The following is a 15,899-nucleotide window of genomic DNA, read 5'->3' as shown; positions in this document are numbered from 1 at the left end:
CAGATGAAGGTTTCACACTCATCTTCTTAAACATGATAAGCTTTTCTGTGACAGTTGCGTTCCTGAATGGGGTCAGTGGGACAGGGAAGGGATTAGACCCTAGGGTGAGCATGGGTCTAACCTCGGGACAGTAATAATTAGGGCTCATTTGTCTGGGAAGTTGGTGACTCCTAAATCCAGATGGTGCATTCAGGGCACGACAGCCCCTTTCCCTTCAAACAGAAGAGAAATGGGGAGGGAGGCGGAGAGGGAGAGGGAGTGAGTATAAAATGAACAAGAATTTAATCTGGGGCACAATCAGTCTGTCTGGTAATTTAATGATTGTTTTGCAGTTGTAATTAGATGTAGTACCTTGGTTGTGTATATACAAGTGCAGGATGTGGCTCCACTCTTAAATTCCAGTTAGGAAAATAATGATACATATATCTGAAATCATAGTGCCATTAGAAATTAACTATAGTATTGATTATTAAAATGCCGGAAGTTGCTGGGTATGGTGGGCATGCCTTTGATCCCAGCAAATATCTCTGTGATACCTAGCTAGTTCCAGGCCAGCTAGGGCTACACAGTGAGAAGCTGTGTGTCAGGAAGTCACAACAAAAGAAGCAGAGCCCAAGCCACACACTTAAAGGCCTGAAGGATTTGAGTGTGATGGAAACCAAGAGAGCCCACAAGAACAGCGGGGCTGGGGAAGCAGGGATGCACTGAGAGAGATCAGCCTGAGTCTGGGAGGGCAAGGAAGGAGTCAGAAAAGCCGAGCTGAGAATGGGATTAAGGAGGACTCCAGAGCTGAAGTTGTTAAAGAAGAATCTATGGACTTGGCAGTATGTGATATAATCCTAGCTCCTTAGGAGGTTGAAGCAGGAGGAGTGCCACATTCAAGGCCAGCCTGTGCTATCCAGCAAGACTTTATCTCAGTGTTTTTATAAAATGCAGGGGAAAGGGAAAGGGTAAGGAAGGATGGCGGAGTCTGAGGAAGGATGGCAGAGTCTGAGGAAAGATGGCAGAGTCTGAGGAAGGATGGCGGAGTCTGAGGAAGGATGGCGGAGTCTGAGGAAGGATGGCGGAGTCTGAGGAAGGATGGCGGAGTCTGAGGAAGGATGGCGGAGTCTGAGGAAGGATGGCGGAGTCTGAGGAAGGGTTCCTTGTTGCCAACCAGTGTTTGTAGCTGCTTGGGAACAGAGGGCAGCAAGAGCCTGCTTCAGCTCAGGCGGCCTGTTGGGAGGAATTAGCAAGGGTTTACTGGACATGGCTGGTACATTAATTTGTGTAGTTGTATTGAGCCACATCTAGAATAAAGTAACAGGGGCTTCAACATCCTGAAAAGCTGGGAAAGATAAAGACAAAGGACATTGTAGCTCGGCATCCTCTCCTGACAATTCCTAGTGTCAGGGAGGCTGAGCATCTGGAGCCACAGATGTGCTTTGCTGGGGGAATGAGACGTCTTCCTTCATGCTGTTCTTTGTCCGGCATTGCTAGAGGGAGGAAATGTCTGCAGGAATATCTGCGTGCAGATATGCTACGTATGTCTAAGTTCAGGGCTCTGTGGTGAACCGACAGACACAGTTTTTGTTGTTGTTTTCCACCTGTAGGAAGCTGAACATCAGAGGGCCATGCAGAGACGGGCTATCCGCGATGCCAAAACCCCTGACAAGATGAAAAAATCAAAGCCCATGAAGGAGGATAACAACCTCAGCCTCCAGGAGAAGAAAGAGAAGATCCAGACTGGCCTAAAGAAGCTAACGGAGCTTGGGACGGTGGACCCAAAGAACAGATACCAGGAACTCATCAACGACATTGCCAAGGTACAGCACCTGTGAGCAGTGGTGGCCTGGTGCAGCACCTGTGAGCAGTGGTGGCCTGGCCTCATTTCCAGATGTTTTAGGAGCTCTGAGATGTGGCCCCTGACTCTCACACCAGGACTTCGCCTCTGGGGTGGACTTTTTTATGTGGTCTAAATTAATGGGGAGACAGCCTTCGTTTACTAGAGTTTCTGGTGTCTGAATTTTTAATTGCTCTTAAAGAATCCTCCAGACCCTTTTTATGATTGCTATGGAATATATAAAGTTGGTAGTTGCATGACCAACTAGATTCGTATGCCTCACCCCAAGCCAGGGCTCAGGGTTCTAATTTGACTGGGGTAATGCTCTTGCACTAAGGAACTTGGTTCTTTCTTTTCCCCCTCTCAGGAAAGAGTGTTTATGAGGTCTAGACCAGCTTTGTAAGTAGAGTCTAAGCACACAAAAAATCAGGGTACACACTTCCCTGTTGCTAGTGGATATAGGCCGATGCGATTGGCATCTCTTTTAGGTTTCGAGATCAGGTCGCTGCCTGTTAAGAACAGCTGGCATGTTTGAGTTCAGCCCAGATATGTTGTAGTGTTCATGAACGGCGATGGTTCAAGAGGCACGGGCTGCCTGTCATCTTTTTCCTAATTTTCATGGTTGTGCCTCAGGATATCCGGAATCAGCGGAGATACAGGCAGAGGAGGAAAGCTGAATTGGTAAAACTGCAGCAGACGTACTCGGCGCTGAACTCTAAGGCCACCTTTTACGGCGAGCAGGTGGACTACTACAAGAGCTACATCAAAACCTGCTTGGATAACTTGGCCAGCAAGGGCAAGTGAGTCTTTGTTTTTCATTATTCCAGGGTGGGAATTAGGGGATGGAGAGAATTAGAAACAGCTTCTAACGTGACAATGAGACAAGTGTTTTAGTTTTTATTAAATGTCCTGTTGCTACCGGGGAGTGGTGGCACATGCCTTTGATCCCAGCACTTGGACAGGTGGATCTCTGAATTTGAGGCCAGCCTGGTGTACAAAGTGAGTTCCAGGACAGCCAGGGCTACACAGAGAAACTCTGTCTCGAAAAAACAAAACAAATGTCCTGTTGCTAATGTGGGGAGGGAAGGGGAGGGAGTGTGTGTAGATGTCAAAGGACAACTCCAGGGCTGGTCCATCTGTCTGCCCCGACTCCCAGGACCTTCTGAACTCTGTCTCCAGGCTCTTGCGGCAAGGGCTTTACTGGCAAAGTCATGTTGCTGGCTTGAGGTTGGATTTTTCTTTCTTCTTTTTTGAGATAAGCTCTCACTGTCTCCCGACTGGTCAGGAACTCAGTCTGTAGACTAGGCTGGGCTCAAACTCAGATATCCTCCTGCCCCTGTCTCCCAGGTGCTGGGATTAAAGGTATGTGTCACCGCCTCACTTGACTGTCACTGAACTACAGCACCCAGGACCTACCTGCTGCATCACTTCTTGGTTTTGCTTCTGATGTCTGCACAATTGCCTGGCTCCATCTGTTGGTGTGATGTGGGGGAGATGGGAAGGGGCTTGGAGATGCTTATTTCTAAGTACTTGTTGTAAAGTATTGGTTTAGTCTAGATGTCAGTGAATCCTGGAAGGGGACCATCTAACTTGGCTTCCAAATCTCCCACTAAGCATGATGGTGCACACCTGTAATTCTAGCATGAGTCAGGCTGGCCTCCAAACCGACCAACCTCTGAAAGACTTTATAAACATTTAGGCTCCCGATGCCTGTAGGCAGGATCACAGGCTCCAGGGAAGGCTTTCCTGTGCTGGTCACAAACCTGAGCCTGCGTTTTACAGGGAAGAAACTGCAAGCTCCCACCCTTTTCTTCTTAGAAATTTCAAACCTCAGAACGGTTGAAGGAAGAAGACACCCATGAGCCCTTCCCATGGATTCTCTGGAATTTAAATTGTGTTTCCTACACCCCGACCCTCTAGCTCACATGCGCATCCTTGGGTGGGGGGGATGGAGCTAGTATGTAGAGGTGGTCCCCTACTACCCTGGAGCCTTTAGCGGCGTGTTCGTCCTTGTTGGGGCTGTCTTTTGTGCTTTCTGGCTTTCTGATGAATTCTGTGTCAGGTTTAATTTGTAGTTTGCTCTGTTCAGGCCTAGAGTGAAGATCTCTCCAAGCTGCCCTAACTTCATTTAGAAACCAAGGTCTAGCTGTCCTCCTTGCCCCGTTGACATTTTTAGGTCTTCTAGGCAGACACAGTAGGTCTTCACTTTGAATGGCTGAATACTGTGTCATATCGAGGAACTTTTGTTTAATCTTTAAAAACAAAGCAAAGCAAAACCAAACCAAACAAAACAAAAACCAAAACCAAAACCGATGGATGGAGTTGGAGAGTGGCACAGTGGTTAAAATCCCTGGCTGCTTTTCCAAGGCAACCAGCTTCAATTGTCAGCACCCACGTGGAGGCGCACAGCTGTCTGTAACTGAAATCCCAGGGACTCCGATGCCTACGCAGGCGTACAGGCAGACAAAGCACTTACACACATAAAATAACAAATCTCAAATTTTTACTTAAAATGTCTGCACCAGCTTCTTTAAAATGTGCTGCTCTGCCAATGTAGGCGTTTTCTGAGAGTAAACTGGAAGTGCATGGGCGACAGAAGTTGTCTGTCACGGTCAGTCTTCAGTTGTCTTTGCTGAGGACCACCCCCACTCACACCCCGCCCACTTCCCTGCCACCCTGTGGAGGCCCATCTTCTCCCCATGGTTACTTTTCTTAGCTTTGATGTCCCTGATGCCCATTAACATCCCTGTCTTTTTCCTAATCTTCCCAGGGTCTCCAAAAAGCCTAGGGAAATGAAAGGCAAGAAAAGCAAAAAGATTTCTCTGAAGTACACAGCAGCGAGGCTGCATGAGAAGGGCGTCCTTCTGGAGATTGAAGACCTTCAGGCAAACCAGTGAGTGTTTGCTTTGTATGTTACGTAATGTTTCTGTGTGTGTGTGAGAGAGAGAGTGTGAGTGTGTGTGTGTGAGAGAGAGACAGAGACAGAGACAGAGAGACAGAGAGTGTGTGTGTGTGTGTGAGAGAGAGAGAAAGAGAGAGAGAGTGTGTGTGAGAGAGAGAGTGTGTGTGTGTGTGTGTGTGAGAGAGAGAGAGAGAGAGAGAGAGAGAGAGAGAGAAAATGAAGCCAGGTGACCAGTGTCAAGTGCTCTTTTCCTCTTCACACTCCACCTTATCGTGTGTGCACACATGTGCTAGTGTCTGTGTGTAAGTGTGCCATTGTTGGGCGTGCTGTTCCTCTTCCCACTGCGTTGTTTTTGGGGCGAGGCCTTTCACTGAACCTGGAGCTCATCTGTTCTGCTAGGCTGGCTGGCCAGCGAGCTCCTGGGGTCTGCCAGTGCTCACCCCCCTCACTCCCTGCTGTGGTTGCAGGCTTGCGCTGCTGTGCCCAGATGTTTACATGGATGTTGGGCATCTGATCTGAGGTCCTCATGCTTGAGCAGAGTGGACTTCACCTGCGGAGCCATGGCCTCTCATATGTCCATTCTGACTTTGTTCTAGAAGCTGGTTTTAAAATTTGAATTTATCACATCATTATCTCATTTTTCTTATTTCTCTTTCTAGGTGGCTCTTTTATGTATTTTATACATTTATATATAAATGTTTTTTAATGTGCAGAGTGACATTTTACAAAGTTCTGAGTGCTGGGATTAAAGGCACGCGCCACCACCACCCAGCTGAAAATGTCTTTTTTTTTTTAAGGATTTATTTATTTATTATATGTAAGTACACTGTAGCTATCTTCAAACACACCAGAAGAGGGCATCAGATCACATTACAGATGGTGTGAGCCACCATGTGGTTGCTGGAATTTGAACTCAGGATCTTCGGAAGAGCAGTCTCAGTGCTCTTAACCGCTGAGCCATCTCTCCAGCCCTGAAAATGTCTTTTTTAAAATTGCGTCTATTTTATATGTGTGCACCCGCATACACCATGATTGATATATCCGTGGAGCTGGGTGCAGGAGTTGGTTATCTCTCTCTGCCTCATGGGTCCCAGGGATAGAACTCGGGTTATCAGGTTTGAGGACAGGAGCCTTTATTCCCCAAGACTTTGCCACCTGAGAATGAATTTCTTTTCCTCCGTTATGGGCAATAGACATTATATCTATTATTAAAAATGTCTCTTTTATAATAATTACAAATTTCCTTTGTTGGCCTGGTTTAGAACTAACTCACTCTCTCTCTCTCTCTCTTTCTCTCTCTCTCTTTTGTTTTGTTTTTCAAGACAGGGTTTCTCTGTGTAGCCCTGGCTGTCCTGGAGCTCACTCTGTAGACCAGGCTGGCCTCGAACTCAGAGATCTGCCTGCCTCTGCCTTCCAAGTGTTGGGATTAAAGGCCTGTGCCACCACGCCTGGCTTAAAACTCTTAATTATACTTTTTGACTATGTTATTGTAACTGTGATAACACTTATATGTCAGCCAGTGCTTGCATTAGATTGAATGAGGGCCACCTTTTTTTTTTTTTTTTTTTTGAGATAGTGCCTGGCTCTGCTGCCTAGGTTGATGTGGCCTCAACTTATCTCCCCCCTCAGTCTTCTGCACAGCTAGGGCTACAGGCACACAGCATCACGCTCAGCTTTTGGTTTGTGGTGGTGGTGATGAGGCCTCACTGTGTAGCCCAAGCTGACCTTCAACTCATATCCTCTTCCCTGAACCTTCTCTGTGCTAGGATTACAGGCATACACTGCCACTCTGGGCCATGATTGCTTTTTAAAATAGTAAATGCCTACGGTTGAATTTCTAATCCAAGAGTGGTTTTTAAAGCCTCCGGCAGCCACCACGCTCTTTATGGGCCTTGCATCTGACTGCATTAGTTACCTCACATAAGTGAAGCTGTGGACTTTTTATCTATTGTCACTGGCTTGGCCATTCACTTAACATAATGTCCTAGAGATTTAACCACATGACAGGATTTCCTTCATTTTTAAGGCTGAATAATATTCTATTGTCTGTGTGTACCACATTTTGTTCAGCCCTTCATGCATTGATGGGCAGGTGCTGTTTCCGACTCGAAGCTATTGTGAGCAGTGCCGCACCAAACAGGTGCGGACCTCTCCCTGCGTGCCTGCTTTCTTCCTGTGTGTACCCACAAGTGGGGTGGAGGGAGGGCCACATGGTAACTCACGTTCTGGCTGTACGTGCTCTGCAGTACTGTTTGTCATTGTGGTTGCAAATCATTCTGATATATTGTTGCCATAGTGGTTGCAAATCGGGCTGATACCTTGTTGCCATAGTTCCAGCAGGACTGGTGAATGTGGGTAAGAGCCCAAGCTACTGCTCCCTGCCAGCCATGATCGTATAAAATACCTCCGTAAGGGCTGGAGAGATGCTCAGTGGCTAAGAGCACCCCGGCCAGAAAGCTGACAATCATCTGTAACTCCAGCTCCGGGGGTCCGATGCCTGATTCTGGCCTCCATATAAATACATGCTCACACACGCAGACTACACACACACACACACACACACACACACACACGCACACACACGCACTCTTTTTTTTTTTTTAAGTTTATGTTTCTTAGATTTCTGATTGAGGGGTTGTGTTTTTAGCAGGTTTGATTTTGGTGTGATTTGAGTATGGCTTGTGATTCCCCCCCCCCCCCCCCCCCCCCCCCCCCCGCCAACCCCCGGTCAGTTTTTCGACTGATTCTGTTGTGGTGTTTGGTTTTTGTGTGGTTGTTCTGACATTTGCAGTCCCCCAGTCTCTGACCTAGATTCTTCCCGTCTGTCTGTCATCATTTCCCACTAATCTTCCTGTGCCCCTCTGTTTGCATCTCTTCTCTCTCATTTGCTGCTATGGGCATAGACACTAAAAGACTTACCAAGTGCATTCACACTAATTACTGCACAAAGCAATTATCCGTAGGAAGGAGGCGTTCCAAGCAGGTAAGGTGAAACCACCCCGTTTCTGAGCACGGATGCTGTGAGCGCTCCTTTATCCCCTTGGAGACCTCTTGGGCACCCTTACTGGTTCTTCACTGTCTGTAGTGGGCCACAGCTCTACGGAGCTCTGCAGATGTGGAGTGATTGCTCTGTTCTCCTGGGGAGCAGCATAATCGTACTTATTGCTGGTGCTGTGTGGTTTCCTGCCTAGGGCCGTGTGTACTCATCCTTAAGTACATACATTCTCAGTCCAGTAAAGCAACCTTGCTGACCCCTCTGCTTCCTCACTCATCTCTCACAATCCTCAAACACCCTCCCCTTCCCCAAGAACTGGGTTTCTCTGTGTAGCCCTGGGTATCCTGGAACTCACTCTGTAGACCAGGCTGGTCTCAAGACTCAGGTATCTCCCTGCCTCTGCCTCCCGAGTGCTGGGATGGCAGGTGTGCGCCACCACACCCTGCTCCTTTTCTCACTGACTTTTGACTGTTGCTTCAGGGCGGGGCCATCTGGTCTCACCATTTCAGGCTTTGGTGGCCTTCTCATGGGCCGTCTTGGAACAAATTGCAAGTGCTTCAGGGAGGGGTGACCATTTCTCTCTCCAGGTGTCAAAGCAGACACCACAGCAGGATGCTTTTGCCAATGGCGCTGCCGCTCCAGGCGAACTTAGGTCCAGAATCTACCCCTAGTGCCCCCTCCCCCATCTCAGAGTCTCATTACCTAAAAACTCAAAGCTCACACATACGGTGTTGTGTTTCAACAGATTTAAAAATGTTATCTTCGAAATTGGTCCAACAGAAGAAGTTGGAGACTTTGAAGTAAAAGCCAAGTTCATGGGAGTTCAGATGGAGACTTTCATGTTGCATTATCAGGTGGGTGTGCACAGGCTCAGGCGTGACGCTCTCCGATGAGGTGGGAGAAAAGATAAGGGAAAGCCTTTGGGGAGAGCTTTGTGTATTCAGAGAGCTCGGTGGGCGCCTAGTTGGGAGAAGCTAAGGGCTTGGGGAGTTGGGTGTGGTCTGTGTCCTCTGAGAGTCGTCCTGTGCGGATGCTTTAGAGTGCTCTGACACCTGAATCTTCACTCCAGCCCTGATGAGCTGGTGCCCTGGCCTTGAAGGAGGTACCTAACCACCAGTGTTAGCAGTAAGAGATTCTTTGCTGCTCTGTACTTGAAATCTCTCTTTGTTTTCATTTTTATTTGATATGGATACCTTTTGTTAGGGATATTACTAAAATTTGTGAACACATTGCCTCGTTGTAACTCTGAATCACATTTTAAATTCAAAATTAACTCTGTAGCCGTTTTATAACGTAGCTGCCCCTAATTTATTTTTAAGTTTCTTTTTTTTTTCTTTCTGGTGCTTACATTTGACCCTCAGCATTGTGCTTGCAGGCTGTTTCCCACTGAGTTCAATTTCCAACCCCAAATACCTGATTTTGGGGAGTGGGAGGAATCTTATGTAGCCCAAACTATCCTCAAATCCACTATGTAGTTGAGTCTGGCCTTGAACACTTGACTCTCCTGTTTCTCCCAAATGCTGGGATTATAGATATGTGCCACCATGCCGAGCTGCCTAAATATCTATTTTTGCACATTAAAAAATGTACCAAATAAGGATGGTGACACGCACCAGTAATCCAGCTCTCAGGAGACAGAGGCAAGAAGATTCAGAGTTTGAGGCCAGCCTGGACTTCATTGTAATTCCTGGCCAGCCTGTATAGTGAAAGCAATCTTCAAAATCCAAAGCCAGAAATAATCAGACAATTGAAAGGATTCATGAGCGGTGTCCAGACCCAACTATGTGTGTACCACATAGTAGACCTCTTACGGTTTTTGTTGGTTGGTTTCTTTTTCTTTTCTTTTTTTTTTTTTTAAAGATTTATGTATTTATGTATGTAGCTGTCTTCAGACACACACCAGAAGAGGGCATCAGATCCTATTACAGAAGGTTGTGAGCCACCATGTGGTTGCTGGGAATTGAACTCAGAACCTCTAGAAGAGCAGTCAGTGCTCCTAACCAGTGAGTGACCTCTTCAGCCTGGTTGGCTCATTTCTTTTGCAGTGCTGAGAATCAAACTTTGAGCCTCACACATGCTCTACTGCCAAACTGCTCTTCCATGTCTTGCCACACCCTGCCTTGCTTGCCACTGCCGTGGTCTAGCAAACCAGGCTGGTGCCTCTCTGTGAGCAAGCGTTCCGCCTTCTGCACAGGATGCTCTCCCCTCCTGGAATCAGCCTCCCTCCCTCTGCTCCCTACCTGCCTCCTGCCTCCATCAAACAGTGAGCACTGGCCCGCGCTGCCCCCCTACAGCCGCAGTGATGGCCCTTCCCCTTGACTCAGCAGCCCTGAGACATCCTCTGTTGACAGTGCGAGCTGACTCATTTCCCTGCCACCCCCAAAACTGGGAACTCCTAAGACAGTATGTCTTAGTCATCTGTACCTCCCTGTTGGTAACCAGTAGTCTCTCAGCGCATATTAATTCAGTAACTGTGAAAGGATTTCTTCACACACTGTAACTAAGCATACTGCATACAGTCCCTATTCCATTGGTTTCACTGCCAGTGCAGGCCAACCAGTCTGCTAAGGAGACTGTACACTGCTGCTCGGATTCAGGAACTGGTCTGCCTCATAGGTGCCTGGGGTTAGGGTTAGGCTAGGCAGAGAGGACACACCATGGTCCCCATCCTTGGGACACTGCGGTCCCTTCATGCCCTTCCTCACCACCACTCACCAGTTTAGTGGTAGTGACGACAGTGCTGTCGTAAGCCGCCAGGACTGCAGAGAACATTAGAAAACAGCCGATCATACCGATCACCCCAGAGCCAGCTCTTTCCTGATGGCCTTGCCACCCAACACTTTGAGCCTCAGCAGCTCATCTCTAAAGTTCAGATAATTATGCTTCATAAGGTTTTTGTAATGCCTTGAAAAAATAGTGTGTAAGGTGCCTAACCGAGGCCACACACAGGCTCGGTGCTGGATGGTTGCTCCTCCTGTTGTACTTGCATTTACGTTAGACAACCTTTCTCATGCGGAGTTGAAGTTGGAGTCATATTCAGTTTACAAGAGACCCTGGGCTCAGTCTCCTAAAAACAAAGGACTCCAGTAGACTGCAGAGCTGGAGATGTAGTTCTGTTGGTAGAATGCTTGTTTGGCAGGCACAAACCCCTGGGTTTGATCTCAGCACTGTAGAAACTGAGCCAGGCAGCACATACCTGTCATCCCACCATGGGGTCAGGAGTATTCGGTCAGCCTGTGCAAAAGTGCCAGGGGTGGAGGCGGGGCGGGGGCAGAGCAACTGGTAGGTACTGAGACATTACAGGTCATTCTCATTTTCATTTCTCATTCTCATTGGCATATTTCATAAATTGAAATGCCTTTACTTTTTCTATGTGTATTAAAACCTCTAACCTACATCTGAAACAATGGGGAAATGCCATCATAACTTCTTTTTGATTAATCATTCCTTTACATTTCAAATCATATCCCCCTTCCAGTTACCCCTCAACAAATCCCATCCCATCTCCCCTCTCCCCTCTCCACCCTCCCCTTTGCCTCTTGAGGATGATGCTTCACCCACTCATCCATGCCCTGCTCACTGCTCCAGCGGCCCCTACCGTTGTAACTTTTGAAATAAGCTTTAAATGTATTTTAACTGAACATAACTCCTAATTTCCCTTTGTGTTTAGAATCTTTTACTATAAACTAAATGATAACCTAAGACTAAGTTGTAGGCTCCCTGTTGCTCCAGCACCCAGGGTAGCTGGCCCCAGGGCAGTCGTGCCCCGTAAAGCTCTGCACTGAGAAGTGTGTCTGACCTGCTGCACCATTTCACACCTGGCACAGAAGTCCTGCCTCTCCTCTCCTGGATCGTGGGGTCCTTCCTTTTCTTGTTCTGGATTCGATGGTGAAATTGTTTTGTTTTGTTTTTTAAACAGGACTTGCTGCAGCTACAGTATGAAGGAGTTGCAGTTATGAAATTATTTGATAGAGCTAAAGTGAATGTCAACCTCCTGATCTTCCTTCTCAACAAAAAGTTCTATGGGAAGTAATGGGTCGCTCGCCGCCCAGAAGAGTTAACAAAAAACGGCAGCACCTCACGGCTGTCTTTCTAGGATCCTCCATTATTCCTTAGAAGCAAGGACCTGGTCCAGTGGCGGTGCCTCAGTTCACACTCCCTCTGACGGACGGACGGACGTCAGTGCCCTCTCCCTTCTCCTTGTGAAGCCATAAGCCTGACTTCCCCTCAGCCCTGCTCCCTCATTTTCTCTCATCATGTAGGAAAGAGTGGGACCCCCTCCCAACCCCTTTCTGTTAAAGCCTCCTAAGTGGTCATTACTACTTTGTAGACATTGGTATTTGTTTTACTTAGCAATAAGAATGGTGAAATTCAAATTCTCGTTTAGAAGTGAAAGCTGTCAGGTTGATAGCAAGCATGCACATCAAATTCACCAGAAGTACAACCCATCGGCGCAGTCAGAGGATGGAGTCTGATGTCTTCCGGCTGCTGCCTTTGTGGGCAGAGCTAATCCAAGTTACTGTTCTCTGTTCAAATGAAGCAGCTTCAGGAGAAAAAGAGCAATTACTTTTGAATTCTCCAATAAATCTGGACAATGCCGTTAGCGAAGAGCCCTTCCTGGTGAAGGCAAACCCATGGTCACAGCAGGCCATTTAGAGACTGAGTGGGCGGGGCACTTACCATCCCTTCCACAAAGGATAGCTTCCCCCAGCTCAAAATGTAACTGTTTCTAAACTGTATTCCAAGAGTGCCTTACCAAAGTATAAATTTATTTCTTAAAATGTGAGTAATAGGAATTTTAAAGATTTATATAATGCTTTTGAACACTCTGAGAAAGGGTTGTTTTTTTTCATTGGGTTAATCTGTATATCTGAATTCTTGAAGCTTTTCTCTAGCCTACAGTAGGGTCGATCTGCCGAGCTGCTGAATAACCCTGCTTGATTTTAGCAACAAGAGACAATCCATGCCATGCTTTTATCCTGAGAAACCTGGACCCTTAGGCTCTGACTAACAAAGACAGTTCAGCTCCAGACACTGAACTTGGAATCCTTTGTCTTTGGATTAAAAGTCATAAACTTAAAAAAAAAAATCTCTTTATTCAAAAAGATAGTTAAATCATGCTACTGAGCCTATGATGTCGTTGATGTTTGGTTCGGTATTCTTGCATAAAACTTAAAAATTAAACGAACGCTGCAGAGTTTACTGATGTATATCAAAGGCCAATAAGCTCTTTTAATTGGTGACAGATCATGCGGTATGTCCCTATTACAAATGTAAGTCTTGGAGAAGGGTCCTTCATGGTGTCCACATGTGCAGGCTCAGGTAGAGGTCTCAGTGAGTGGACACAGGTAGCTGTGGGTGCCGAGAAAGGATCTGCCACCACCCTGACATTGTGTTTTGGAACAGAGTTTTCTGAGAAAACATTTTCAAGTTAAAGGAAAATGCTAAGTCTGGCATGGTAGTCAACACCTATAATCTCTGCACTCAGAGGCTGAGGAAGAAAGATCACTGAGTCACGGCCAGCCTGGGCTACATAGCCCCGCCCTGTCTCCAAAAAAGAGAGAGAAAGAAAAAGGAAAAAAAAAAGAAAAAGATCCTGTTACAACCCTCATCACCTCAAAAACAAGGTTAACAGAGGGGTCAAGTGAGTCTTTTTTTTTTTTTTTTTTTAAAGACAGAGGTGATGGGGTCTCTGTCGCCTTGGCTGTCCTAGAACTCTATGTAGATCATGCTGGTCTAGCGCTCACAGAGATCAGAACTCTGTGTAGATCACACTGGTCTAGAACTCAGAGTCTGCCTGCATCTGTCTCCTAGTGCTGGGATTAAAGGTGTGAGCCATTATACCTGGCTTTCAGGTATGTTTTCTTAAGACTGCCATCACAAATGTCCCGGGGCCTCCTGCAAGACAGTAATGAATCCAGGTTATAGTGCCTTCGACGTCTCGGTTCCCCGGAAGGATGCTCCTTCCCTGAATATGCAGTAGAGCTGTGCCACATGCCCTTTGAAGATCTTCATGGCTGCTGTGAGACCCTGCTTTGGCAGCACCGAGTCACCTGGTGAGCCTCAGGCTGGCACACCGAAGTTGTGCCGTGCTTACGTTATTTATTAGCTGTAGCCATTTCTGTCTTGGCTCTCACTTCCTCTGCCCTTCCCTCTGAGCAGCCATAGTGACATTTACTATGAATTTACTTCCTCCCAAGAATTTGGACTGGCCGTCAGACTGTTGCTACATACAATTGCCTTTGTATCTTCGTATGAAATAAAAGGTCATTTGTTCCTGTTTGTGTTTATTTTTCTTGGTTTTATTGTTAGTTCCTGTTAGACGGAGTTAACTAGAGTAAGATTAAATCACCGCCCACTCCTTTGTAGTCTTTTTAAAAGAAGAGCAAACCAAGCCTGCCTTTGGATCACAGACTATCTCTTTTAAATTTTATTTATTATGTGGATATGGAGGTCAGAGGACAACTTGGGAGTCAGCGCTCTGCTCCCACCGTGTAGGTCCAGGGATCAAATTCAGGTTGTTGGGTTTAACAGCTCACTGGTTGTGGGCCGTTTTTGTTTTTTAAGATTTATTTATTTTACATATATGGGTGCTCATACACTGCATGTCAGAAGAGGGCATCAGATCCTATTGTACATGGCCATGAGCCACCATGGGGTTGCTGGGAATTGAACTCAAAGCAACTAGAGGAGCAGTCAGTGCTCTAATTGCTGAGCCATCTCTCCAGCCCCCAGTTATGGACTAGAGTCATTTTAACATGGTGTTTAGCCTTTTAAAGTGTATTATGCTTAATGTAGCCTCAACATAAGAAATATAGTGACAAGCCACACATGATGGCACATGCCTTTAATCCCAGCACTCGGGAGGCAGGCAGGGCTGGAGGCCGGGTGGTCTCCAGAGTTCTAGGACAGCCAAGGCTGCACAGAGAAGCTTTGTCTTGAAAACCCCAAAAAAGAAAAATGTAGTGAGGGACAGACTGTTGCCATGTAATTGTGATTGACTATGAAGGTTTAAATTTGCCACCAGATGTTAAGCGTTCATGGGGAGTGTTTGGGGGGGGGGGCTTCTGTCACATGTAAGTCACCAGAAGTGACTAGGGTAAGTTGGATATGGAAAAAGTTAAGCAATTGCAAGAAATAAAAACAGGAGTTGGGAATGATGCTGGGGAAATGGCTCAGTATGTAAGAAACATCGTGGCACAAGCATGAGTTCAAATCCCAGAATGCACATAAGACTCGGCACAGTAGCACATGTCTATAAGTCAGTGTTCCTATGGTGAAATGGGATGTGGGGTCAAGAGGACCCAAAAGCTGGCGAGTGGGCCAGTGAGCTCTGCATACCATGCAATACGAGACCCTGTCCCAAGGTGGAAGGCAAGGGCGGGCACCTTGAGCCCTCCGACCTTACAGGAGTGCCGGTACACATGTACACCAATGCTCACACACTTTACACAAGAATACATGTCTCCAAGTATCTCACTGTATGTGTTCACTAGCCAGATGTCTGAAGCCAGTGGCAATATGATAGAAACAGAATAATCTTACAGAAAGCAGAAGCAGCAAGCTGGGATGGTTTCTGCGAGAGTGGCTGCAGTGACCCCCCCCAAAGAAGAATGCCATGGTCAGACTATGGCTTTCCTGACAGGGGGCCTTATGGGACACACACCTGCTCTGAGCCCCAGTTTTCTCATTCGGAAACACATGGTGCCTCTGCACTGGCTGGTCATTGGACTATGGCATCTGTTATGGTTATTGGACTATGGCATCTGTTATGGTTATTGGACTATGGCATCTGTTATGGTCATTGGACTATGGCATCTGTTATGGTAATTGGACTATGGCATCTGTTATGGTTATTGGACTATGGCATCTGTTATGGTTATTGGACTATGGCATCTGTTATGGTCATTGGACTATGGCATCTGTTATGGTTATTGGACTATGGCATCTGTTATGGTCATTGGACTATGGCATCTGTTATGGTCATTGGACTATGGCATCTGTTATGGTCATTGGACTATGGCATCTGTTATGGTCACTGGACTATGGCATCTGTTATGGTTATTGGACTATGGCATCTGTTATGGTTATTGGACTATGGCATCTGTTATGGTTATTGGACTATGGCATCTGTTATGGTTATTGGACTATGGCATCTGTTATGGTTATTGGACTATGGC

General features: G+C 46.7%; 1 protein-coding gene across 3 annotated transcripts in view; it reads left to right on the top strand.

The window, feature by feature from the left end:
- Iqgap1 (IQ motif containing GTPase activating protein 1) overlaps positions 1 to 14,001 on the top strand; it is a 103,967-nt gene extending 89,966 nt beyond the window's left edge. For 2 of the 3 annotated variants that reach the window (XM_006540950.4, NM_016721.2), the window contains 5 exons: positions 1,593 to 1,805; positions 2,456 to 2,622; positions 4,593 to 4,715; positions 8,465 to 8,573; positions 11,639 to 14,001. In XM_006540950.4, the coding sequence (XP_006541013.2) occupies positions 1,593 to 1,805; positions 2,456 to 2,622; positions 4,593 to 4,715; positions 8,465 to 8,573; positions 11,639 to 11,752 (726 nt within the window). In that variant the 3' untranslated portion in view covers positions 11,753 to 14,001. The remainder of the gene's footprint in view (positions 1 to 1,592; positions 1,806 to 2,455; positions 2,623 to 4,592; positions 4,716 to 8,464; positions 8,574 to 11,638) is intronic. The other variant, XR_001785567.2, reaches the window with a different exon arrangement.
- Positions 14,002 to 15,899: the final 1,898 nt, after the last annotated feature.

The sequence above is a fragment of the Mus musculus genome, chromosome 7 (genome assembly GCF_000001635.26).
Source record: "Mus musculus strain C57BL/6J chromosome 7, GRCm38.p6 C57BL/6J".
In the NCBI taxonomy this organism is placed as follows: domain Eukaryota; kingdom Metazoa; phylum Chordata; class Mammalia; order Rodentia; family Muridae; genus Mus; species Mus musculus.
The sequence above is the reverse complement of the archived record's forward strand: the minus strand, read 5'-3'. Positions and strand labels throughout refer to the sequence as shown.